This window comes from Kogia breviceps, chromosome 18, assembly GCF_026419965.1.
Source record: "Kogia breviceps isolate mKogBre1 chromosome 18, mKogBre1 haplotype 1, whole genome shotgun sequence".
NCBI classification, from domain to species: domain Eukaryota; kingdom Metazoa; phylum Chordata; class Mammalia; order Artiodactyla; family Physeteridae; genus Kogia; species Kogia breviceps.
The window spans coordinates 54276672-54303666 of record NC_081327.1 but is presented as its reverse complement, the minus strand read 5'-3'; the positions used below and the strand labels follow the sequence as shown (position 1 = coordinate 54303666).

Sequence of the window (26995 nt, the reverse complement as noted above, 5' to 3'; positions counted from 1 at the left end):
GTGACCACTGCCGGCGTTTCTTTTTTTTTCTTTTTGGCTGCGTTGGGTCTTCATTGCTGCACGTGGGCTTTCTCTAGTTGCGGTGTGCGGGGGCTACTCTTCATTGTGGTATGTGGGCTTCTCATCGCGGTGGCTTCTTTTGTTGCGGAACACAGGCTCCAGGCACGTGGGCTCAGTAGCTGTGGCTCACAGGCTCCAGAGCTCAGGCCCAGTAGTTGTGGCTCACGGGTTCAGTAGTTGTGGCTCACAGGCTCCAGAGCTCAGGCCCAGTAGTTGTGGCTCGCGGGCTCAGTAGTTGTGGCGTACGGGCTTAGTTGCTCCGCGGCATGTGGGATCTTCCCAGACCAGGGCTCAAACCCGTGTCTCCTGAATTGGCAGGTGGATTCTTAACCACTGTGCTACCAGGGAAATCCACTGCCGGCGTTTCTGAGCAGTTCTGCCAGGCAGTATCCCAAGAACTTTTCATGCAATGACTTTATGCTGCAAATTAACTTACTTAGTCAGTGAAGGCAAGGAGCCTTGAAAAGAGGAACAGGACTGTGAACCAAGTGGGCCCTGCCTGGGGTCTCTAGGTCCTGAGGGGTCCTTAGGGCTGTGGCATTGACTGGTTCAGGAGCTGTTTCACACTGATAACCCATCCTTGGCTCGTGATGAGGCTTTACAGACCAACCAAAAGGTCAAGTTCTTTTGAGAGTGGAGTTTTATGAACGCCCTATGAGGACCATCTCTTCATGAACAAGACTCTCACTGAGCGAGGGAGGGGAGGGTGTCCACAACCCGAATTGGGGCCACCTCAGCGAAGGTCGGAAGGCAGGGAGTGGTGGTGGTGATGGTCCTCGGGGTCGGGGCTCCCAACCTTGCTTTGTCATCGGTTGATGGCTCCCCTGAGATGGAGCTCTGTGTGGTTTTGTGATGCATTTGGAAATCATTGTTAATGATGGCTTATGTCAGCAGACATATAGAGGTCACAGAAAAACTCCCTATTACCAGTACCGTAGCTCAGCAGCTCTTTCTCTAAATACTGCTCTTCTGTCTTGGGCTGTGGGATTGGGGGAAGGGGGAGACTCTGCGAGGACAGTCACACTGGTCTTTGATGGGGAGATGCTCAGGGAACCACGCCTAGATGCCTCAAATTCTGTAAATTCTAGTGTTGAGAAGGCACACCATAAGGGAAGCTCCTTTACGCAATCAATTCCTTAAGATAAAAGGTGCTGGTGGGGAGGAAGTGGGTGAGGCTGAACTCTGGGCACTTCACCTTTTTTGCCTATGAGACGTTTTGTCTCACTCCCTTTCCCAGCCACGAGAGAGTGGTTCCTCTGAGCTGAAAACCCCATCTTCTCTTCTCACCTCTTCCTCTAGGTCAGTGGTTCTCGGGCTTTGGAGGTACCAGAATCCCCCAGGGGCTTGTTCAAACTCGCTTCCCAAACTCTATTCCCAGAGTTTCCGAATTCACAGTCTAATGAGTTCCTGGGCGATGCTGTTGCTGCTGGTCTGAGCACCACACTTTGAGAACTGCTGCTCTAGATGTAATCAGAGAAGAGGAATGTCTGGCTTCTTATCACTTCACCTCTCTGAGCCTCAATTTCTCCATCTGTGAAATGGGATCGTGAGCAGTGCTGACCGGACAGAGAGGTTGGGAAGGAAAAACATGCAGCTACGTGTAAGTGCTTAGGACGGCGCCTAGCACATAGTAAGTGCTTAGTAAACAGCCTCTGTCATCTTCAGGACCCTTGTTGGTCTTATCTGTGCCCCCTAGTGCTTGGCACTGTGCTTGACACACAGTAGGTCCTCAAGAAATACTCATGGGACGTGCGGCCACATGACTGTGTGTGCCTAGGAGGGCCCTACTTTGAAACCAAGCAGAGTGAGTGTAAGTTTGTCAAGTACAGAAAGCCAGCGGACAGGCTGGAAGGCAAGAAGGCTGTCCTGGTGGAGGGATTTTTTTTTTTTTTTTTTTTTTTTGACCACATTGTGCAGCTTGTGGGAGCTTAGTTCCCCAACCAGGGATCGAATCTGGGCCGCCTGCATTGGGAGCATGGAGTCGTAACCACTGGAACTCTAGGGAAGTCCTCGAGGCTGTACCGTTGGGTTTGGCAGTTAGGAGGCCACTGTGGACCTCAGAGGGCAGTTTCACCAGACAGATAGGGATAGAAAAATAGTCACCAACCCCATCAGGCAAGCCTTTCACATCTCTTTCTTTTTCACTTAATCCTCACAACCAACTTGTGAGGTAGGTATCTGACCCATTTTGCAGATGCGGAAACTGAGGCCTAGAGGCATTCAGGAATCTGGTCTCATCACAGAGCTGGTATGAAGAGGGTGTGAGTTTCTGATGGGTTCCAGAACTTGGACTCAACCTGGATGCTGTAGACCAGAATGTTGAGGCTGAACGGTCAGGGGAGCAGCAGGTGTAGACAGCTGTGCTGGGACCTCTCACAGAGGAAGCTCAGAGTGTGTGTCCCCTGGTGTGAGTCCTGGGCCCGGCTGCCCCCCACCACGGTTATCCAGGGCTGCATCTCAACTTTTCAGCCTCACACCGGAGAGGCGTGCCACTGGCCCATTGGGGACCAAGTGCCACCCCAGGGGTGACAGTGACCCCAAGTACCAACCTTCTTCTGACCAGTTTTGCCATCCTGGTGTGTATGTGCCCACACACGCATTCACACACACTCACGGACACGCACACATGTGCACACAGGCACACACTCACACACACACACACACACACACACACACACACACTCATATTCGCATATGTGATGGGGTCAAGCTCTGCCTTCCAGGTGACGCACCCGTGTTTGGTCTTCCCGGTTTGTTCAGAGGAAGGAAGTTAGCGACAAAATGAGAACTTCCTCCTGCACTGACGAGTTGGAGGTCAGATGGGCTTAGGACCTCCTTCAGGATGCATGGGGGACAGAGGTCTGTGTGGGCAGCTGGGAAAATGTCACTCAGACCATCAGGGTTTTCATCTCAGAGTTTCAGCTGACTTTTCAATGTCGTGCCAGATCCCTGGTGGCAGACATTTGTAAGCAAAACGTGACTCTCGGATTTTCAACAACGTCAGCAATCTTGTTGGCCGGACCATTGTCAGATAAGCACCAAACAGGCACCCGGGAAAGCAGTCTCTCCGGCCTTGATGATTTAAATGACATTGGCCTGCAGTTCTGGAAGGTCTTAAAAGCCAGGTTCCCTGTGTCTGTGGAGGTGGGCCTGAGACTGACTTATCGGACATCTGTCTTGTGCCAGGTCCTGGGCTGGTCCTTGGGACGCATGGTCTGTAACTTTCCCACTGAGTTTGGCCAGTGATGGGGCCAAACTTGGGTCGGGATCCAAGTGTGGTCATGGGATCCCGAACGTCCAGGCTGACCAATGAGGAAAAGGGAAATAGAGTGGTTGCCATGGAAACAGACTGCGAGTTCTTTTGCTGGTGTTGTCTTAGCCTTAACAAGGCCGGAGGCATCTGAGGTGTGGCCCGCCTCCCCCTCAAGTCAAGACTGCAATTTAATTAAACACTTTGGAGCCGGTTCTCCCGTTCCTCCAATAACACTAGCAACAGTGTGCTGGCTTCCCAGAAGCGGCCTCGGTGCTCGGAAATGCTCGGGCACGAAAGTCCGGCGCCAGCCGTGCGTGGCTGCGTGAATTTCAGTTCCTCAGCGCGGACAGCCTCATTTCCTGTGCTCACTTCCCACCTGCAGCTCTGCTTGGTAGCTCAGGCTCCGGGGAGAAGGTTCTATCTATCATGTCGGGCCAGCATCCTATTGAATCCGCATGGCCAAGGAAGGAGGGAGGTATAAAATTTCCCCGACGTGGAAACATCCTGAGTGTCCCCCAGTGGATGCGTGGACGAACAGAATATGCGGTCCAGCCATACAATGGAATATTATTCAGTCGTGAAAGGAGTGCAGATCATGCACTCTACCACGGGGACGGACGTTGCCAACATGCTGAGTGAAAGAAGCCAGACCCAAAGGACCACAGAGTGTAGGGTTTCATCTGTGAGAAATATCCAGCACGGGCAAATCCAGGCACAGAAGACAGATGAGTGGTTGCTTAGGGCTGGGGGAAGGGGGGGTGAGGAGTGACGGCTGGTGGGTAGGGGGTTCTTTTGGGGGTGATGCACACGTTCTCGAATTAGATAGTGGTAATGATGGCACAACGTTTTTTTTTGTTTTTTGTTTTTGTGGGCCTCTCACTGCTGTGGCCTCTCCCGTTGCGGAGCACAGGCTCCGGACGCGCAGGCGCAGCGGCCGTGGCTCACGGGTTCCCGGATGTGGGCTCCTCCCGGACCGGGACACGAACCCGCGTCCCCTGCATCGGCAGGCGGACTCTCAACCACTGCGCCACCAGGGAATCCCACAACGTTTTGGATGTACTAAATGCCGCTGACTTCTGTGCTTTAAAATAGTGCATTTTTTGAGGTGTGGCTTTTGCCTCAATAAAGAAAAAAAAAATGGGGAGGACCAAAAAAAAAATCACCCCATTTTACAGATGAGGCAGCGAGGCTCTGATGTTTGGGGATCAAGTCAGATTCCTCCGGGACTGAGAGGTGGAGCTCACGTGGTCTCCTGTCCTTGGACTCTTCCTCCCTCACTTCTCACAGCCAGTTGGTCACCAAGCCGTGTCCATTTGGCCTGTGAAGTGTCCCTTACAGCGGCCTGTCCTCCCTGCCTGACCCCCGTGGTCAGGTCCCAGGATGGGCACCGACCAGGCTCCCGTGGCCGGGTGGGGTGGTCCCCTAAAGCGGGGGGGGGGGGGCTGGGCAGACAGACGCACCCGAGATGTCCTAGCCCTCGGCTTCAGGCTGGCTTTGTCCTTGGCGTGTTACCTTGGTTGTCACACAATCTCCAAGCCTCATCTACCAGACGGTTGTTTGGATGTTGATTAGGGTGAAAATGATGCCCCCCTGACCCCGCGGCACCCCTCCCAGCATCCTTATAAAGACGCAGGGAATACTGACCCGTAAACCGAAAGGTGCTGTGCCAGCATGAATGGCGATCATGATCTGTTTCCTTTAAGAAATGCCCGCATGTGGAGTTTGGATCAGGAGTCTGTGGCCCGCCAGGGCTGCGTCTCAGCTCCCCTGGTCAGAAGGTTCCCCCTTAGAAAGCATAGCTTGTTGTCAGGCTGAGCTCATGCTTTGAGGTACTAACCAGCCAGTGTACACTGTGTCTCAATTACACTGAGAGAGAGGGCTGGTGGCCCTGGATCTTGGTGAGAACGTTTACTTTTGTGTGGGATTTGGCATGGAGGCACCCGGAATGATTCTAGGAAGAAAGGCACCTTGATTTAAAAAAAAAAAAAAAAGCCATAAAACCTCAAAGTGTGAACCTTTGACCAGCAGCCTCAGTGTCACCTGGGAGCTCGTTAGGAATGCAGACCCTGGGGCCCTATCCCAAACCTGCCGAATCAGCGAGATCCCGGGTGATGCAGGGGATGCTTGGGAAACACAGCTCGATGGGTCATTGGGTCACTGAGAAATCCCAAAGCCAGCCACGAAAAGCCATTTGAGAGCATGAGCTGAATGAAGCGGCAGGTGCAAGACGCATGACCCCAGACCAGCAGCATCCCGTGTAGCCATCACGGGGCGGGGCGGTGTGTGTGTGTGGGGGGAGGGTGGAATGAGATCTCACCGATAACTGCAATTGACATGCGAACTATTTTAGGCATTAATCTGAGTAAGGATATGTGATGCCCTCAACAAAACGTGCAGGATTTTGGTGGAAAACACAAAGGGGTCCTGATTAAATGGGGACACAAAGTATGTCTAGAATTTGTTCTTACCTGCGGGCGGTTCTGCCCCCCTGGGGACATTGGGCAATGGCTGGAAGTGTTGTTGATTGTCCTAGTGGGCCGGGGGTGTGGGTAGAGGCCAGGATACTGCTCAGCGAAGGCCCCAGCACGAAGAATGACCCGGCCCCTAATGACTAGAGTACCGAGGTGGACACACGGACGGACACACGGACACACACACACACACACACACACACACACACAGCAGCAGAGGATGGGGGGACTTAGCACAATGTACTGTGACAGAGATTCTGAAGTGATGATGGTGAGATTACTGGTGTGACAATGACACAGACTTAAATGTAGATCCATCGGCCAGAATAGCCCCCAGAGTCATTTTAGTAAAAACAAACATATACCATATAACAAGCATAACATACCCAGTGGAAAAATACTCAGAATTCTTTTTTAAAAAATTTATTTATTTATTTGTATTTATTTATTTTTGGCCGCACTGCGTCTTCGTTGCTGCCCACAGGTCTTCTCTAATTGCGGCGAGTGGGGGCTACTCTTCATTTTGGAGCACGAGCTCTAAGCACGCAGGCTTCAGTAGTTGTGGCACACGGGCTCAGTAGTTGTGGCTCACGGGCTCTAGAGCGCAGGCTCAGTAGTTGTGGTGCACGGGCTTAGTTGCTCCACAGCATGTGGGATCTTCCCGGACCAGGGATCGAACCCGTGTCCCCTGCATTGGCAGGCGGGTTCTTAACCACTGTGCCACCAGGGAAGCCCCAGAATTCTTTATTGGCCTAATTATCTGGCCATAAGCTAGCCATGCCCAGTGGGCCCAGAGCTCTATCCCAGACCAGAACAAGGGCCACCGTCTTTGTTTCCTCCTCTCCTCTCCACCCCAGCCCAGTTCCCATCTCTCCACCGTGTGGCTTTGCTGTTCCAAATAGGGCCTCAAAGATTTGGGATTAAAAAGAGTCGACGAACTTCTGTTCCCTAAATCAGATTCCGAATTTGAGCCTTGACTGTATGGGGGAGGGCAGGGTCACAGGCATGGTAGTCAGAGAGGCCTGGCCTCCGTCTGCCTGTGCAGCCTCCGGAGTGTCACATGGCCCGTCTGTGCCTCCACTTCCCATCTGTGAAATGGGCATCCCAGCCTGTGGCGCTGTTGTCGAGATCGAGCGAGGGAATGTTGGCTCCTGCCATGTGGCCCTGGGCACCCTCGTGGCTCGGAGCCCCTGCTGGGGATGTGGACTTGGGGGCGTTTTAACTGAGCACCGTGCCCTCCCTTTGCCGTTGGTGCAGATGACGTCCGATTGTTTGCCTTCGTACGCTTCACCACCGGGGACGCGATGAGCAAGAGGTCCAAGTTCGCCCTCATCACGTGGATCGGCGAGAATGTCAGCGGGCTGCAGCGCGCCAAGACCGGCACGGACAAGACCCTGGTGAAGGAGGTGGTGCAGGTAACTGTCCTCGTGTTCTTTTAGGGTCTCGGGGGCGGGGGTGCTGGTCACATCCCACAAAGGGTCACCATCCATCAGGGACACAAGGGGCTGGGCTTGGCTCCTTGGTCTGTGACTTTGAATATGTCACACTACATTTCTGGACCACTAGCACCACTGGTGAGATGTACCCCAGGTTGCTTTCTGGGGTGGTAGCTGCATTTGTGATCCTGACCATCAAATACTAGAAACGTGGTGGCTGGTGTCTACCTCTGGGTGGGGGGCGCGGGGCAGGTGGCTCACGGAGAAGGGGTTGGACGGATGACCAAAATGGCACCACTTCCTGATTGGGTGATGGATGACTTCCAACTGTGGCCATGAGGACCCAATGGGAGAATTCACGAGTGCTCTCTGAATGGCCTCTAGCACACAGTAGGCGCTCAATAGCACTTGGTGAATGAATAAATGTCAACCTATGGGCACCAGCAGGGGTTTTATGTTGACTTTGATGGCCATAGAATGACAAAGGCTATATCAACAGTGGCAGAGATTCCTAGTCTGGGTAGCTGGGCGTTGGTCATGGCTGACTTACTCCTGTGTCCCTATTAGACGGAGAGGAGGAGGAAAAGGTGGGTGTACCCTTGGTTTTGTCTCTGAGCTTCTAAACAGTTCTACCTGTAGAGCTCCCCATTTTAAAGTTTTTTTTCCATTCTGGACATAACAAAAATTGACACTAAGTGATTCATCTGGGGCTAGGACACTGGGTCATGCTGAGAAAAATAAAACCCAAATTCCAGAAAGATAAACTGGGGAAGAGAGGTGGAGGGGAGATAGTTTTCTCCTTGCCAAAGGGTTCTCCATTTTGCAAAACAGTTTCCTAAAACCCATGTTAGGTAGGTGGTAGCTTCTTTTTGACGTGATGAAAATATACTAAAATATTCTAAAATCTGTGGTGATAGTTGCACATATCTGTGAATATACAAAAGGAAACCATTGCATTGTAAAAAAAACCAAAAACAAAACACACACACAGAGAAATCAGCTGTGTGCAATGTCGTGTCCTGGATTGGATCCCGGAACAGAAAAACGGGTGAAATCGGCATGAAGTCTGGGGTGTAGTTTAGTCATCACGTTCCAGTGTTGGCTTCTTAGCTGTGACAAATGTGGCACGGTAACATAAGATGTTAACAATTGTCAAAATGGCCGGTGGGGTACATGGGAACTCTTGGTATTGTCTCTTGCTACTTTTCTGTAAATCCCCACCTATCCCCCAATAAAACTTTTATTTAAAAAATAATAATAGGAAAAAATTGTCCTATCATTCCATTTTTACAGTGTATTTTTCCATCTTTGCTACGAGTTCTGCGGGGGAGCTCACTTACCTCTTCACCTTGCTGCGGTCACAGCCTGTGAAGCACGCCCTAATCAGCTTCTTCTTCTTCTTCTTTTTTTTTTTTTTTTCTTTCTAACATAACATAATTACATAAATTATGTAGCCGCAGAGTCTTTGTAATGAAGGTTTTTCTGGCGGCTGAGCGTCCCATTTCACAAGCGCACTGTGAGGTACTGAAAATACCCCTGGTGTTGACCTCTTGTGTTGCTTCCAGTTTTTATTGTTAGAAATAATGTCCTAACCAGCATTTTAACACATGCAGCTCCTTTCTGTCATCCACTGGATCGTTTCTTCAGAATATGCTTTTAGGAGATGGGGGTTCCAGATCATCACCGGGGTGAGAATCACTTTAAAAACGTATAGGCTGGGCTTCCCCGGTGGCGCAGTGGTTGAGAGTCTGCCTGCCGATGCAGGGGACGCGGGTTCGCGCCCCGGTCCGGGAAGATCCCACGTGCCGCGGAGCGGCTGGGCCCGTGAGCCACGGCCGCTGAGCCTGCGCGTCCGGAGCCTGTGCTCTGCAACGGGAGAGGCCACAACAGTGAGAGGCCCGCGTATCACACAAAAAAAAAAACCCACAAAAAAACGTATAGGCTGTCAGATTACCTCCTAATGGGTTAGCACTGTGCCTGGGACATAGTAAGTGTTCAGTACATACCATTGACTTCCTGTCCTAATCAGCATTACCAGTGAACGCTGCGGTTGGTACCCTCTGCAGCACCGGCACCCTTGCTGTGGATGGCCACCTACTCAACCCCACGGGCTATTTTTCTTCAGGACAGTTGGGGGTTTTAATGGTTAACCAGCTTTCAAGGGTCTCCTTTATGGCAACAGAATGGAAAATGCAGAGGAATGCATGTCCAAGTCCGAAGGTCTCCTGTTGGACTCCGCCCTCCACACTTAGCCCTCTTGTTGGCCATGTTGGACTCCGCCCTCCACACTTAGCCCTCTTGTTGGCCAGCCAGGAGAACAGGGCACACAGGGAGATGTTTGCTGGAATGAGTCCAGTGGGGGCAGTCTTTTGAATCTTGCAATGCTCCTGTCTTCTTTCTATTTTTAAGATTGTGGTAAAATACAGTAGCATGAAATGTTAGCCCTTTTGGTGTACGGTTCAGTGGCGTGAAGTACATTTGCAGTGTTGGGCGATCATCACCATCGTCCGAAAGTTCCAGAACTTTTTTTATCACCCCCAAAGGAAACTCTGAACCTATTAGCAGTCTGCAGAGTTCTTTTTTGTTTGTTTGTTTGTTTGTTTTTTGCGGTACGCGGGCCTCTCACTGCTGTGGCCTCTCCTGTTGCGGCACAGGCTCCGGACGCGCAGGCTCAGCGGCCATGGCTCACGGGCCCAGCCGCTCCGCGGCACGTGGGATCCTCCCGGACCGGGGCACGAACCCGCGTCCCCTGCATAGGCAGGCGGACTCTCAACCACTGCGCCACCAGGGAAACCCTGCCGAGTTCTTTATATATCTAGAACTCTTCTCAATTTGGCTCAGTGGGTTAAGAGGGTGATTTGGGGAAATATGATTCTTCGGTAACTTCAATTGGGAGTATTGGTTATAATTCATTTGTTTGCAAACTCAAATACATTGCAGCAAAAAGGGGAATTGCTTGGCTCTCTGAACTGGGAAGCGCAGGGGTTGCCAGCTTTAGGTGTGGCTGGATCCAGGGCTGAAGCAGTATCTTCCTTTCATTTCTCTTTCCTCTTTCCTCTGGATTTGGCCTCACGTGGCCTCTGTGCAGCAGGAGAAACGGTCCAGGCATGGTGGTTCCTCTCGGTCTTGATCCCAGGGGAAGAGAGAGCCCCCCTCCTTCAGTGTCAAGTCATTCCCTTAAAATGATCCAGTTGGCATATCCTGTGGACCAGGCAGGTGGGGTCTCATGATTGGCAGCTCCGATTGTTAAAAGAAAGGGATGCTTGGGCTTCCCTGATGGCGCAGTGGTTGGGAGTCCGCCTGCCGATGCAGGGGACACAGGTTCGTGCCCCGGTCCGGGAGGATCCCACGTGCCGCAGAGCGGCTGGGCCCGTGAGCCGTGGCCGCTGAGCCTGCGCGTCCGGAGCCTGTGCTCCGCAACGGGAGAGGCCACAACAGTGAGAGGCCCGCGTACCGCAAAAAAAAAAAGAAAGGGATGCTGGTAGATGAAAAGCACAGGCGTCCCCTCCGGTGGTGGGGGTGGGGTTGGGGGTGGGGTGGGGTGGGGTGGGGTGGGGGTGGGGGCGGTCAGGGACTCTATCTTGAACTGCAGGTGCAATCTGATATCTTGACCATTACCTTTTGCATTTTCCACCTCTGCATTTAAAAAGGTTTATTCGCCGAAGCTATCACCATACCCCACATTTATACTACAGTTGCAAATACAGCCATTAATGTTACAGAGGGGTGGATTTTACTGGCATAATGGAGTTTTCTGACAGTCACTAAAATCATGGGGATCCTGGTGTCCCAGTTGTCCTCTCTGCTTAATGGGGACTCAGAACAGATGTTCTCTAAGGGGTCTCCAGATGGACCATTCCGGATTCCGTGTCTTGGGGACAGGATCACATCCCTAGCTGCCTTTTACCACAGTTTCCATGTGAAGAATAAATGGATTGAGTTTTAGTTTAAGATTACTCATAACCCTTGGTTTTTGTAATGATAAAAACAATATACCCACATCCTTATGCTTTGTATGAGATGTAGACAATGTAAATTAATGTAGAGACATTGAAATCAAGAGGAGCGGATATTTACGCCACCTGCCTGCCTGTGGGCAAGTCTCTCTCCCTTTTTGGGCCTCAGTTTCCCCATTTAAAAATGCGTTGGAGGAGTTGACCTGCTGTGTGGTATTCTGTTTCGATTTATTCTGAAATTGTTTCAGTTTTTATGGGGTAGTTTGTTTGTGACAGCATATTACCTTTAAATGAACCATACTTCACTTTGTCGGACAAAGAGACGGTTCGTAGTGCAGTGGGCTGGGGTATAGCCGTTTGAGCCAGATGGGGTGAGTTCAGATTTCAGCCCCGCCGTTTACTATATGGCCTTGGGCAAGTTGCTCTCCTCTGGGCTTCACTCCCCTGATGGCTAACACTGGGCTGGTATGGTGTCTGCCTCTTGCGGTGGTTGTGAGGGTTAAATGAGCAACTGTACGGAAAGCACTTAGAACTGTCTCTGGTAGAGGCGTGCAAGTGCGGCTCTCATGACTCCCAGCTGTCCTGTTTAGACAGCACAACGTCGCACAGCTTTCTAGGCTGTGGAGCCCGGGACACGGGGCGTGAATCTTATTGTTGAGCCATCCTGCCTGATGGTCTTGCAGGTGGCTTGGATCAAAGTCACATCCATCAGCAACACAGAAAGGTCCTGAGCCTCACCCACCCTTGCTGGTGCTGACTTCAAACAATCCAGACTCCTTCAGGTTCCAGCCTGGGGCCTGTGCATAGGTGCATCAGCAAGGGGACCCCTAACCTTAACCCTAACCCTAACCCAGAGCAGTGATAGGATTTGCCCCGAACCCGTGGCGAACAAGCAGCAGGGCCGGGGCTGGAGCCCAGAGGAGTTAAAAATCAAGAGGTTTGATTCTGGGTCTCTTTAGCCTATGTTCAGAGCCGGGCTGAGCTGCTGAGCTGCATCTGCGGCTGGTGGAAAACAAGACAAGACCAGCAAGGCCACGGGCAGTGACGGGTGCCGGGCCGGGCCATGGTGACAGCCGGACTCGGGCCCTGGGAATGTGCTGAGCGGGCAGGGTGCGCGGCTGCGTCGTCAGCCGTCATCTGCTGCACAGAAATGCCCGGCTAGTGCGGGCAACGCAACACCCGTCCCATTGTTCCGGCGCCTCTGTGGGATGACGGGGCAATGCAGTCACCCCCGGCCGTTAGAGACCTGCCCGTGCCGGGCCAGGCTGTCTTGCTTTAGAGCAGACTCGGTCGATGAAGCCTTGTGCTGGCCATGTGGAATCACTGTGTTCACGCAGTCCTTTTATCTGGTTTGTATTTTTTAACATCATATGAATGCTCACGGAGCCAAGTAACCAGAGGTAGCTCTCAGCTTTCAGCACTGGGGAAAGAACGGCAGGGAGTGTTTCCTCCGAGGAGAAGCAGAGGCGGGAAGGACGGGCATGTCAGTGACTGCATGGAATCATCAGTGTAGTGTATCCTGATGGCCTCTGAACCCCGGGAGCAGGGCTGGCTGACATTCTGGACCCCCTCCACCCCCAGGGCCAGGACCAGATGTCCTAACTCTCCTCCAGGAGGGTCATGTTTGTGTACCAGTGTGGTAGTAATATCAGTTAAGAGTTTTATTGTACCACTACCACATGCCTGGCGCTTTCAAGGACTTTCCACACATTAAAATGATTTCTTCTTCACAATAAGGACAGTTCTGTCATTATCCCCACTTTATAGATGAGGAGCCTGGGGTCCGGGGAAGTTGGGGAGGTTGCTGAATGTCCCCTGTGCTTGCAGACTGGCCCCTGGGGCCCTGACTCTGTCACTTCACCCCACTGCTTATTTCCCAAAGTCCTCTAGCAGTCTGAGAAGGCTCTGAGAAGTTCTGCAGGAACAAACCTCTTACATTTATTTTTTAAATTTACTGATCTGGGTCTCAAGCTCCTTGATGGTAGAACCTTTTTTTTTTTTTTAAACTGGAAACTGAACATCATTGCACAGTGTTTCTTTTTTTAAAAAAATGCTGCTGTGTCAAATGGTAGAGATCATGGGCTTAAGGAGAGTGAGACCCAAGTTAATATTCCAGCTCTGGCAACTTTTCATCCTAGGACCTTGGGCAAGTAACTTTATCTCTAGACTCTGTTCTCACCTATGAAAAAGAGACTGTAAAATTTCATAGAGCTGTTGGATGGATTAAAGGAAAGTAAAGGATGTGAAAAGGTCTCTCCTTTTAGTGACCGATGAGCTCCTATTCATCCTTCAAAACCCTTATTCTTTACCCCATTCTCCTACCAGCCTCAGTCAGAATTAATTGCTCCTTTATCTGTCTGTATGATACTATGACCCAAATTCCATGAATTGTATTAAGTGACCATCAAAAATAATCTCAAGGGCAGGGACCATGGTCGCTTTATTTGTATTTCTCAAACCTAGAAAAGTACTAAACAGGTGCTAAAAAGTGAAGAAACAGATCTGTTCACTTAGGCTCTAGTCTGTGTCTTATTCTTGGTATATTCCTAGGACAGAAGCTAGTAAATGTTCAGTAACTGCTCTTTGGGCTGAATTAAATTGTGGAAGCCATTTACACTCAGGGCGGGATTTGGGGGTGGATTGGAATTTCCAAAGGCTCTGCTCTATGTCAGTGAAAAGCAGAGGTGAGAGCTGGTTGGGTCAGCTGGGAGAACCCACACACTTCTGTGTCATGAGATTTACAGGGCGGCTGCTCCCCCTTGCAAAGCATTAGTTGCTGCCTGGCCCTCGGGGGACCAGCTTTGGCCCTTCATCCATCTTTAAAGGGTTTCGGCTGTTTGTTTTTACAGGGAGTTTTATGCTTCTTCAAGCCCGTGGTTTGTGGAAAGGCCCTTTTTTCTTCTCAGAGCCAGAAAGGGCCTTTTGTGCTGATGCGTTTCACCTGGGCCTGGGCTCAGGCAAGGGAGCTTTCCCACGCTTGCGTCCTTTATTTAACACAAATATAAAGCTCCCAAGCGGCCTGTGAACGGTGGAGCCAGGGATCATGTGTGGAGGGGCAGGTGCCATTATACACCCAATATACAGATGAGGAAACTGAGGCTGGGAGGGGTGAGTCCTCAAGCCAAGGTGAGTGTCAAGACAGAAGCCAGCTGGTGGGGCTCAGAGACGGCTTTAGTGGTGGGAAGGGCAGTGGGGAACCTGGTTCTGTGCTCCTGCTACCAGGAGGTTAAAAGCCTTTGGGAGAGAAAGATGCCCACGCCCTGAGCCCAGCGTGTAAATGGAAGCCGCATTCACAGCCCTGCTCCGCCAGTGGGCTGTGGCCGGGTGCCCATCACTAAAGCCCAGACGGGTCCCAGCCCTCGGCCAGCTGGCCTTGGCGTGGTGCCTGCCCGGTTGCCCCCCGCCAGCTGGCTTCCTGATGTCCACACAGTGATTCCAACACTGTCAACAGCAGACAGTTTCCATGCTCTGGGGATGCCACATTAGAGTGTGTGCAGGTCTTTACTGAAGGAGCCCAAACGCCGAGTCCGGGCAGGTCTCCACGTGCGGCATACACACCCCCACGGTGCTTTTGGGGGCTGAAGGCTGCCTGTACTCTCTACGTTTGCCTTTCAGATTTTCCCTCCCTCGTTCTCTTCCCCTGCATGGACCAACCCCACTTTGTCCTTGTCATAGTTTGTCCCTGGACATCCTGCCTTTTGAAAGACCCTCCCAGAACAAGCTCCAGGCTCTCTGTTTTCTCCCCCTTGGTGGTTTATCCCAGGGCGATGTGGTTTTGAAAATGGTTCGGACAAAATTAAGGGCCTAAATGATGATCCGCCGCACAGCGATTTCTGCTCATTCCCCTGGAGCCCCGGCCACGTGGTGCATGTTATTACAAACGTGATTAATCATAGCAGAGGTACGGTGTGTCCTTTCATGTAGCATTTCATAAATGTTTTCAGTTTTCATAATTTTAATGGCTGAATACTATTCTGTTAGTGAATGTGCCATTACGTGTGTGTGTGTGTGTGTGTGTGTGTGTGTGTGTTCACTCTCCTGGTAAAGACCTTGGCGTGGACTTAAACACGGGTTTCGGTCCCAGCTCCAACCACTCACCGTGTGTGCGACCTTGTGCCGGCTACTTTACTTCCTTGCGTTTCAGCATCCTCTGAAAATTGGAGATGATAATATCTAAATTCATGGAATTGTAAAAATTAAGTAAAATACTGTATATCATAAGTGTCTGCTGTGTATGAAGTGTTCAATGTAAATACTACTTACTTATTTACCCAACTTCTGTTGAAAAGTGGAAGCAGTCTGGTGTTTACTGACAATGAACATCTGTGAGTATGTGTGTTGTAATTTTTAAAAAATCCTGTTGAATTATTCCATTGGGAAAAAGTCCCCAAAGTGGGTGTCACTGAGGAACAAAGAAATACTAAGCACAATTTCAACCAGGCAGAAATTGAAGTCCTAAACATGGATTTAATATTGTTTGTCAAGTGATCGATAGCAGGGGCTATTTGGAGGTCTGGGTTAAGGGTTTTGAGGTTAAGTCTGGACTCAGTGGGGAAAGTGCCATGATTGATTAGTGATGTCTGCCATGGATACTGGATGAGAGAGCAGAGTTGGTTTTCCCAATTCTCACCATCCCTGATGGAGATGGAACCATAGTCAGAAATCAGGCAGAATGGAGTCAGGGCTTCTGGAAATGTCCATGGTCAGGAAAGCAGGGGTGTCAGAATCCAGGCAGTCACTCAAATGCTGAAAAGGTGGGTGGCCCTGCAGGGGTCAGGATTCAAGGCATAGGGATGGCTGCTCCTATTGGTTTGGACCCAAACCTACCCCAGCATGCTATAAGACATCATGCTTTCCCCCACCCATCTGTGTTGGGCAATTACCTCGTGTCCACTCGAAATGCCACCACATTTCTCTCTCTTGTCCTTTGTCCTCTCCTTAGTGACATAGGGTTGTGTCATTTCTGCCCTGTGGTGGTGACGCAGGTGCCTGTGTTCCCAATCTGTCAAACACTGGACCATTTTGATCTATTTGTTTTTCCCTTGTCTGTAACTGACTCATGCCAGTTACAAGAATCTGTTCTCTTTGAGTAAAGTACACCTTGCCGGAAGGATTTTTAAAACCTAGGTCTCTGAGGCGCTGTAGAATAGCTGTAGGAGGGAAGGTGTAGGGGACCCAGGAGGGGTTGGCAGGTTTGATAGTGTGCATTTTCATCAGGCCCATGTTCCTTGGAGGGTGCCTTTTCTCCTAGCAAGATGCAGGCTGCTGGGGACCAACTGCTTTTCTTCAGCACACCAAGGTCTTTGGTTTATAATTAATCTTCGCCTCCTTGGGGGAAAAGATACAATATTGTGGCCGGCGTGTGTCTCATCCACCCCCTGTCCCATTTCATACATGTGGGAGGGGAGGTTCCATCCCCCTTTTTTTTTTTTGCAAGAGTTTACTAGCACAAGGCCTCCTTTTCGAAAGCCATGCTGTAATCCCAAAGTTGATAGTTCTGTGCCAGTCTTCCCCATTGCTCCTTGGATTCTTGTGTCTAAGGTGGAACTTTGTCCCACATGCTCTGGAGGCTCAGGTGCAAATCTGCAGATGGCTGGTGGGGAAAGGGCTGGCCGAACCTGCCTTCTAGAACCTGTGAAAGAAGAAAGCCCTCTTCTTTCACAGAGGTGGAAACCAGGGCCCAGAGCCATTGATGGCTTCCTTTGGGGCATTTTATTTTTTATTTATTTTTATTTATTTATTTATTTATTTATTTTGCGGTACGCGGGCCTCTCACTGCCGTGGCCTCTCCCGTTGCGGAGCACAGGCTCCGGACACGCAGGCTCAGCGGCCATGGCCCATGGGCCCAGCCGCTCCGCGGCATGTGGGATCTTCCCGGACCGGGGCACGAACCCGTGTCCCCTGCATCGGCAGGTGGACTCTCAACCACGGCGCCACCAGGGAAGCCCCCCTTCGGGGCATTTTAGAGTCCCCTGGTTCTCTTTCTTTGCTCTTAGACTCTCAGAGGGACCTGTAAGTACCAGATTTTGACTTCCCATGGCCTAGGAGAGTGTCTGGCGTATAACAGGTGTGCAGTAAGCATGTGTTTATTGGAAGAACGAATTGCATTAGCTCTCATTGTCTTTGGATACAACGAAGGTCACCTTTCCTCCCCGGCTCTGCCTTGTAGAAATGTGTTTTGCTGGCATCACAAACTTGACTGTCAAAGACTCCCACTCCTTTTTTTCTTCCCAGACCTTCCCGGCACCCGTATTCTCTGCGTAGGGTAGCTACCCACCATGGTCCTAATGTTGTAGGTAGAAGACCAGACACACTTCTATCCCAACAGGCTTCCTCTCTGTCCTCCTGTGGCTAATCCTACACACAGCTTTTGGACGAGCAGCTGGTTAAGAGACCTGTTAACAAGATGTGTTCTTTCCGCAAAGGGCAGGGAGAACCAGTGTCACCGCCTCGCTTATTCCGAGGAATTCTCCAGATTTCCCTTCATTAAAAAGTAAACAGTGGGGATGGAGAAATCAGTGTGGGTGAGAGAAGAGGAACTAGCCACTCCCTGTGCATTTGCTCTGTTTCAGAAAACTTCTTTTTTTTTTTTTTTTTTGCGGTACGCGGGCCTCTCACTATCGCGGCCTCTCCCATTACGGAGCACAGGCTCCGGATGCGCAGGCGCAGCGGCCACGGCTCACGGGCCCAGCCGCTCCGCGGCACGTGGGATCTTCCCAGACCGGGGCGCGAACCCGCGTCCCCTGCATCGGCAGGCGGACTCTCAACCGCTGCGCCACCAGGGAAGCCCCAGAAAACTTCTTTATAGCTCAGACTCCCCTAACAATCTTGAGAACAAAGGTAACCCAGGATCATTTACAATATTACCTAAGCATTCTTTTTTTATATACATAATGAACATTTTTCCTGTTTCCACACAGCTTTTATTTTTATTTATTTATTTATTTTTATTTATTTTGGCTGCATTGGGTCTCTGTTGCTGCGTGCGGGCTTTCTCTGGTCGTGGTGAGCGGGGGCTACTCTTCGTTGCAGTGGCTTCTCTTGCTGCAGAGCACGGGCTCTAGGCACACGGGCTTCAGTAGTTGCGGCACGTGGGCTCAGTCGTTGTGGCTCGCGGGCTCTAGAGCGCAGGCTCCGTAGTTGTGGCGCACGGGCTCGGTTGCTACGCGGCGTGTGGGATCTTCCCGGACCGGGGCTCGAACCCGTGTCCCCTGCATCGGCAGGCGGATTCTTAACCACTGCGCCACCGGGGAAGCCCCCATAATCATTCTTGAGCACTTCCACTGCACACTCATCCGATCCCCACAACCAGCCCTAGGATGTAGGTCCTCTTATTGTCCCTGTTTGCAGATGAGGAGACTGGGGCTCAGGGCGGGTAAGCTTCTGGGGAGGGTCGGGCTGCTGGAGATGCGTATGGACAGCTGTTCCTATTTGTATTCGGCGCAAACTACTCCTAGCACGTTTTAGGACTGAAGCTGGGGTTTAAACCCAGGCAACTGGGAGCCATTTAAAAATGAAGTGATTTAAAACCAAGGATAGGAAAATACTTATACACTTTTTAAACCAGCCTTTCAAATAGATTCTTGACTATGTATAGAGCCCCAGTTCCTAACCCCAGTCCTTCCCTAGAATTGTCCTCCTTGGAAGCAGACCAATGTCCATCTTATATCTTTGAAGCATGAACTTAAATGCCCTTGAGAAAAGTCACAGGGACAGAATGTGTCCTGAACTTGATTGGTGTGTTTCCAAACCATCTTGGAGTTCTTTTTAGCTGGATGAGGCCTCTTCCTTTGAAAAGTCCTGCACTGGCAGAAAACGGAAGAGACCCTGTCTGGAGTCTATCAGCCAGGGACACCCGAGTTCCCAGACATGAAGATCTTTCTAGAACCACAGGTGGCAGTGCCCCCAGACTGGCATGTTTTGCTTTGAAGTCTCTGGCATGTGGCTTTGGTAGCCTTGAGGGGATGACGGATGCTTGCATGGGAGGGACAGGCAGCCTGGAGTAGGGTACCGGGTGGGATGCAGAGGAGTGAGGACCTGCCCCCAGAGCCCCGAGGTGAGGTTGCTGTGCACCCTGGGATGAATTGTTTCCCCTCTGTGGGTCTCCTGCTGCTTCTCTATCAAATAAGGGGATGAATGTCAGGGTTTCAAAGGCTCTTTCAGCTCAGTGTCCCCTGTCTCCCCTCCCCCCCACCTGTTTTTGTTAACCAAGGTATAACGTACATAGAGGAAAACGCACGAATCTTAGATGTACAGCTTGATAAATATTTGAATTTTGAAATTTTGAATTTTTGTACATAGCCATGAAACTACTGCCCAGATCAAGATGGAACATCTCCCGCTCTCCCTGCTCCGCCCCCAAAGGCTCCCACTCGCCCACTCAGATCGGCTCTAATATTTTATGGTTAATGATTCTCCTCGCCTGAGCACGTTCTTCTCTCAGGTTCTTTCCTGTTCTATCTAGACCTGGGCTGCCACCAGCCACGTGGGGCTGCAGAGCACGTGAAGTCTGGCTGTCGTACTGCTACGATGTGCCATGCCTATGAGTAAAATACACACTGGCTTTCCGAGATTTAGTATGGAGCACAAAATGTAGACATTTCCCCGATGGCTTTATGTATTGATTACCTGTCACAATGGCAATAGTTTGGATATAGAGTTAGATCAAATGCTATTACAATGAATGTCCCCTCTTTCTTTTTCACTTTTTTTTTCAATGTGGCTACTAGAAAATGTAAAACTCCCTACGTATTAGCATTGCCCTGGGCCCCGCCGGTCTCCTTTCTGGAGAAAGGACTTGCCGCGCCTCATCTCGCAGCCCTCCGTGTGGCCTGCCTGTGCCCCGGGAGGTGTTGCCTGGAGGGGGCCAGGGACAGTGGCTGAGAGCAGAGAGGTGTGAACGTGGCGGGGAGGTGGGCCTGCTTTGTGCAGATGTGTTCTTTGTGGTTTTCAGCGCGGGCAAGTCCTCGCAGGCCCCTCGGGTCCCAGGCGTTGCTCCCACATCAAAGTCTGGCTGTGCACAGAGCTGTTTTCACTCTGTTTCTGCCTCTTCTGGAAAACTCACACTTAAGCCCACTCCACAGAGGTGGTGGGATCTCCCTCGGCATGTCGAAGGTCTGCTCTGTGAGAACCCTGGCAGGAACAGAGGTGCAGGAGTGTACAGTCATTCTGAGTGGGGTTGAGGCTGACCCAGACCTTTGCGGGGCTTGTTGCAGAGTCCACACCCTGAGGGGAAGCCTCGGCTCACCTTTGAAGCCTCTGCCCCGCCCCCCCCGCCCCCCAGCATCCTGGGGTGTTAGGTTTCACTGGGTTCTGCTATCCTGGTTTGCTCCTTCTGGCTATGGTTCGATTTCCCATATACCTGTGCTTTGAAGGTGAATTGTGCTCTATGTGCACTTTCATTGTGAATTTCTGAGATCTTATCAAACTTCTTCTTAATCTAAATTGGCTAATGGCTAACAGACACGAGCGGGGAGTGTTCTTGTTTCTCTAGATTGCCATGTATAGCTGCCACAGGGCGGAGGAACTTTGGACTTCCTTCTATAGGCGTCTTGGGGGGTGGGCTTCCTCTTTCTGGTCTGCTCTTGGCCCCTCCCCCTCCCCCGGGGCTCAGGTTGAGAAACACGTTCCTTTCTGGCTCTGCCATCGTGCTTGTGTTCGGTGGTGTGCCGACTTACACAGACGCTTAGCAGCACAGCATGGCAGGCTGGGAGTAGAAAGGGTTGGAAGAAAGTTCGGTCATCTGGGTTAGTTACACAATCTCTCCAAGCCCGGCTGGCGGATCTTATCTTTAAAAAAAAAAGCTAATATACTGAGGGAGGATTAGGTGAGAAAATGTGTGAGCCTGTACCTGGTACCTATTAGTTACCTGATAAATACTAACCTCCCATTTCCTCCTTCCTGTTAGTATTCTTGGTGGTTTGGCATGGCCAACGTTTGGTCTTCATATTGTAAAACTTGACCTTGAGAGTGCTTCTGGTTTAGTCATTCTCCTTTTTCTTGCTTTTTTTAAAAAAATTGAGGTGAAAGTCGCATAACATAAAATGAACCACCATTTAAACATACACAGCTCTGGGGCTTCCCTGGTGGCACAATGGTTGGGAATCCGCCTGCCGATGCAGGCGACACGGGTTCGAGCCCCGGTCCGGGAAGATCCCACGTGCCGCGGAGCAACTAAGCCCGTGCACCACGACTGCTGAGCCTGCGCTCCAGAGCCCACGAGCCACGACTCCTGAAGCCCACGCACCTAGAGCCCGTGCTCCGCAACGAGAGAAGGTACCACATCGAGAAGCCCGCGCACCGCAACGAAGAGTAGCCCCCGCTCGCCGCAACTAGAGAAAAGCCCACGTGCAGCAACGGAGACCCAACGCAGCCAAAAATAAATAAATTAATTAAATTTAAAAAAAATACACAACTCGGTGGCATTTAGTACCTCACAAATGTTGTGCAGACACCAGCTCTACCTAATTCCAAAATATTTCATCACTCCTAAAGGGGGGATGGTGACACTTTTAAGAAGTCCAGCTTTAGAGTCAGCTGTAGCTACTAGCTGTGTGACTTTGGGCAGGTGTCATAATCTCCAGCCTTTGTTTTCTCATCTTTACACTGGAAATAATATTGATCATTTTGCAGGATTTTTTAAAATACAGCTTCATTGAGGTATAATTTACATACAACAAAATTAACTCATCCTAAGTCTACAATTCAATGATTTTTTTAAAGTGACTTTACAGAGTTGTGCAGCTATCCCCACAATCCAATTTCAGCGCATTTCCATTATTTTCGGTTGCAATCTCTAGCTCCTAGAAACCATGAATCTACTTTCTGTCTCTCTGGATTTGCCTTTTCTGGACATTTCATATAAATGGAATCATACAATATGTGGTCTTTCATGTCTGGCTTCTCTCACTGAGCATAATGGTTTTGAGGTTCATCCCTGTTGTAACCTGTGTCAGTACCTCATTCCTTTTTATGACGGAATAATATTCCATTGTATGGATAGACCATGTTTTGTTTACCCATTCATGTCTTTTTTTTTTTTTTTTTGGTGGTACGCGGGCCTCTCACTGTTGTGGCCTCTCCCGTTGCGGAGCACAGGCTCCGGACGCACAGGCTCAGCGGCCGTGGCTCACGGGCCCAGCCGCTCCGCGGCACGTGGGATCTTCCTGGACCGGGGCACGAACCCGTGTCCCCTGCATCCACAGGCGGATTCTCAACCACTGCGCCACCAGGGAAGCCCCCATTCATGTCTTGATGGGCATTTGGGTTGCTTCTGCTTTTTGGTTGTTATGAATAATGTTGCCGTGAATGTTTGTGTTTACAAGTGTTTGTGTGGACATATGCTTTCATTTTTCTTGGGTAGATATCTAGGAACACTGTACTAAAGGTTTTAAGAATTAAGTTTGCTAATGTGTGGCAGTGTCCGGTACCCATAGGTGCTTTGTAAATAGTGGTCATTGTTTACATTATTTCCTTGTGGACTCTTTTTTTTTTTTTTTTTTTTTTTTTTTTTCCCCCGGTATGCGGGCCTCTCCCATTGCGGAGCACAGGCTCCGGACGCGCAGGCCTAGCGGCCATGGCTCACGGGCCCAGTCGCTCCGCGGCATGTGGGATCCTCCCATTCCGGGGCACAAACCCGTGTCTCCTGCATCGGCAGGCGGACTCCCAACCACTGCGCCACCAGGGAAGCCCTGGACTCTTTTTTAATGTGGATGATTTTCTGACCTTCAGACTTGTTATTCATATTTTGGCAAATTTCTCTGTATTCTTACCTGTCACCATCCTGAAATTTTCCTTGTCTGTGGAAGTCTTAACGATGCATGTATTAAGATAACTCTTGATTCTTCATGGTTCAGGGTTATCTGATAAGCCAGATCACCCGTGTCACTCATTCATGCCACAGGCATTTCTAAGAGCCTCACGTGTGCCAGGCCCGTGGGGTTTTATGGTTGAAATGTGTGCCGTAAGAGGGCACAGTGACTGCCTCAGTTTGCTCATCGTTGGGGCATGGTTTTTCTTGAATGTATGGAAGCAGACTCCCTGCCTTCAAGTAACTGAGTATGGCTGGAGAGCCCAGTACATCCTTTAAGTGCATTCAGAGTCTGGGCTGATCACACTCAGGCCTGGGACCAGAGGCCCTGCATCACTGCGACAGGGGTGCTTGAAGCTACCTTGTACCAGCTGGTGACAGCCAGTCATGTATCTCTTCCCAGTTCCACTTACTGGTCCCCTGTTGATAGCTTGGAATCAGATATCATGTGAATATTTACACCATGGAAATGGGTAAAAGCTACAAATCACCCCCCCAACCCCTCTTTTGAGAGAGCCTGGTATTAAACATTTACCAGCCGACCTGCCTACCTTTCCGATCTCCTCTTCTATTATTCTCCTGAGAAGATGGGTTTTCACAGATGAGGAAACTGAGGCACAGAGAGTTGAACGAACTTGCCCAAGGCCACACAGCCGGAGAACGACAGAGTCAGAATCCGAACTCAGACCTGACCTTGGCCCATCCCCGTGGTCTTGGAACTGCACAGGATCTCGATTTTACCCGTTGCCTGATCTCTGGTCACGTGTTTTTTTTTTTTTTTTCTGGTTTGTTTTTTTTTTCCCCCTGCCAAACCTTTCTGCCACCAGATTTTCATAGAGTTTTAGGTGCCAAGACTTCCTCGTGTGTTGCCTGAGCAATGCTCAGATCCCATCCCCTCCTTTTTAATGGGAGCTCTGTGTTCTATTTTGTTCCGGCAGAATTTCGCCAAAGAGTTTGTGATCAGCGACCGGAAGGAGCTGGAGGACGATTTCATCAAGAGCGAGCTCAAGAAGGCCGGGGGGGCCAATTATGACGCCCAGACGGAGTAACCCCACGCGCCCCGCCCCTTGCCACAGTCATCTGCCTGCTCCCCGGCGAGGGGACCACGGCCTCAGCTACCAGCCCGCCAGGGGGAGGAGACGCCAAGAGAGGCAGCGCCCAGCACCCTGTCCGAAACCCAGCTCCCCTCCCCGCTTCCCTTGTGTACCTGCCACGTCCTAGCCCACGAAGCTCATGGAACATCTTTCTTTTCTCTTTTTTTCTTTCTTTTCCCCCCTCTTTCTTGTTCTAAAGAAAAATCATGTTGATGCCGAGGGCACGCACATCATCAGATCCGGGGTGCCTCCCATGGTGACCCTTTCCTGGTATTTCACTGACGCACAAGCAGCCTCCCCGGCCTCACCCACCAACCTCGTGTTGCTCGTGGCGCCCGGGCCACGGCTGCTATCCTGGTTTTCCTCGGCGCCTGCCTGCTTCCCGCTGAGGAGGCGGCTGCGCCCTCGACGGTGGCCTCCGCAAGCACACACGTGTCCCGCTGGCCAGGCTCACACCCCCGAGACTCGCTCCAGAGTCCCCACCCCCCCATCCCAAGTTGCCTAAGCTCCAGGCTCCATCGGAGATGGTGCTCCGTGGTGAGACGTGCAGGGCTGACTCAGACCGAAAGAGAAGAGAGAAATTTTGCCTTGAAAGTTGCCTGGCTTTGCCACCGGTCTGAAGTGGCCCCGCTCCCACCCTCTTGATCAAAATCTCGCGATGGCGTGGAGTGGGGACAAAGGTCTAAGTCCAGATTCAACAGGAGGAGTCTTTCAGGGTTCACTTCCCGGGCTCCCCCAAGTGATGAGGACATTAGGGAGAGAGGCCCGGGGTGCGGGATAGGAACTGAGGTCCAGTCGGTCCTCTGCCCGGCGGCAAGGACAGCAGGGGACAGTGCATGTACTGCAGGAGCCCCGCCCTCGGGACCAGAAAGCCTGTGGTTTTAATCCTTGGTGGCACCACACCGGCGAAAGGGTTTTCTTTTTTTTTCAGAGAAAGATGAGATTGGCTTGGTTTTTCGTGAGCACGTTTGGTTGCATTCTTTTTCTCTTTTCCTTGCTCATTTCTTTGGGGGAAGTCTGTGCTGTGAAGGGCATCCGCACTCAAAACGGTTTACAGAAATAAATGGGTTTTTTGTTTTTCAAAAAACAAGGCTGTCTGATTGGTCTTATAAAGCTTCTCACTTTACTGGAAGAACAAAGGCGGTTGTCGGCATTCACGGAGCTTTTAGGAAATGGGCGTATTCTTATTCCATAGCTTGTTTAATCTTCAGCAGTAACCTTCCGAAATAGGTGCTGTTTGGGACTTCCCTGGCAATCCAGTGGTTAAGACTTCGACCTCCCAATGCAGGCAGCAAGGTTCGATCGCTGGTCGCTGGTCGGGGAACTGAGATCCCACAAGCCTCACAGTGTGGCAAAAAAAAAGAAAAAAGAAAAAAAGAAATAGGTGCTGTTGGCATCCCCGTTTTATGGAAACTGAGGCTCAGAGAGTCTCCGTGATTCACCTGAGGCCACCCAGCGTGTGTTCAGAAAAAGCTGGGAGAAAGCGTCCTCCCCAGCTGGGCTGTGACTTCCTTTATGAGGTTGTCCTAGAGTTTCAAAACGGGGTTTCCAGCATGCCAGCCCCAGTGGGAATGCAGAATCAGGCCAGAGGAGTTTCACATGCACAGCCGGGTTTGGAGGAGCCCGGAGTGGGGAGGGGGGGGACAGTGCCGGGAGGGGGCAGAAACCGACATCAGAGCAGGAAGGAATCCTGCAAGATGTGGGCAAGGCTGGAGGTCGCCCAAGGCCCACCCCCAGCCACGCCCCTCCGCTCACAGCTGTGTGGCTTTGGGCAAGTTAGCTAACCTCTCTGGGCCTCAGTTCTCTCATCTGCGAAATCCTTAAGGAACAGAGAGGATTTTGAGGGTATCCAGCAGGGCTCAGTCCTCATCCCATCCGGCCTGCCACTAGGTCTTGAGAGCTCTGGGTGCCCCAGTTTTTCCCTAAACCTAGAGCAGAGAGAGCCAAAATAGGTCTCTGGCTTCCTGGCCGTCGGGCTGTTAGCTCTGGTCAGAGAACTTGGGATAATTACACATGTATATAAACCCCTTTGGGAAGAAAAGCCAGGTTCTGTGAGAGTAAATCACAACGGGATTGGGCCTGGTTGGGGGCAAGGGAGGGCTTCCCTGAGGAGGTGACAGCTGAGGACTGAAGGAGAGGAGGGAAGCAGGCAAAGCGGTGGAGGGACAAAGGCTCCATGGGGATGTTTGCCCAGGGGAAGAGCAAAGAGGGTGGAGCTGGGTTTATGTGTCAGGAACTTGGTTTTAATTGAAAGCACAAGGGCTTCCCTGGTGGCGCAGCGGTTGAGAGTCCGCCTGCCGATGCAGGGGACACGGGTTCATGCCCCGGTCTGGGAGGATCCCACGTGCCGCTCCCGGAGCGGCTGGGCCCGTGAGCCGTGGCCGCTGAGCCTGCGCGTCCGGAGCCTGCGCTCTGCAACGGAAGAGGCCACAGCATTGAGAGGACCGCGTACCGCCAAAAAAAAAAAAAAGCTCACGTTCAGGCTTTCAGCTGGGATTTCAGAGGGTGCCTACTGGAACTCGAGGTCTTCAAGGGCAGAGAGACTTTGCCTTTATCCCTTCATCCCCTGTAAGTAGCATCCAGCAGGTGTGTGGTCGCGTTCCCTGCTCCGACACTGTCCAGGGCCGGGACGCCCTGGCTTGGCCTCCATCAGGGCCCGGCAGGGGTCGGGCCGGAGCTCTGGCTACTCGAGCCTCGTTGCTCACAGATGCTCTGAATTACGTGACGCGTTGGGCGTTCAGCAGCCGTTCCAGGTGATCCCCAACTGAAGGGTGTAAAACCACCACCATGTTTTGCCCTTGATTTTGTAGAACCAGACTTTAGGAAAGGCTCAGCTGGGCGATTCTTACTAGCAGGGTCTCTCCTTTGGCTGCGGTCAGATTGACTGGGCCGGATGCGCAGGCTGAGCGTGGCCGG

At 51.3% G+C, this 26995-nt stretch overlaps 1 protein-coding gene across 1 annotated transcript in view; it reads left to right on the top strand.

Moving 5' to 3' along the window:
- The window catches only part of COTL1 (coactosin like F-actin binding protein 1), a 45009-nt gene extending 19833 nt beyond the window's left edge, over window positions 1-25176 (top strand). The window contains exons 3-4 of the mRNA XM_059045527.2: window positions 7042-7199; window positions 23924-25176. Coding sequence (XP_058901510.1) covers window positions 7042-7199; window positions 23924-24034 — 269 coding nt within the window. The 3' untranslated portion in view covers window positions 24035-25176. The remainder of the gene's footprint in view (window positions 1-7041; window positions 7200-23923) is intronic.
- The last annotated feature ends 1819 nt before the right edge of the window (window positions 25177-26995 follow it).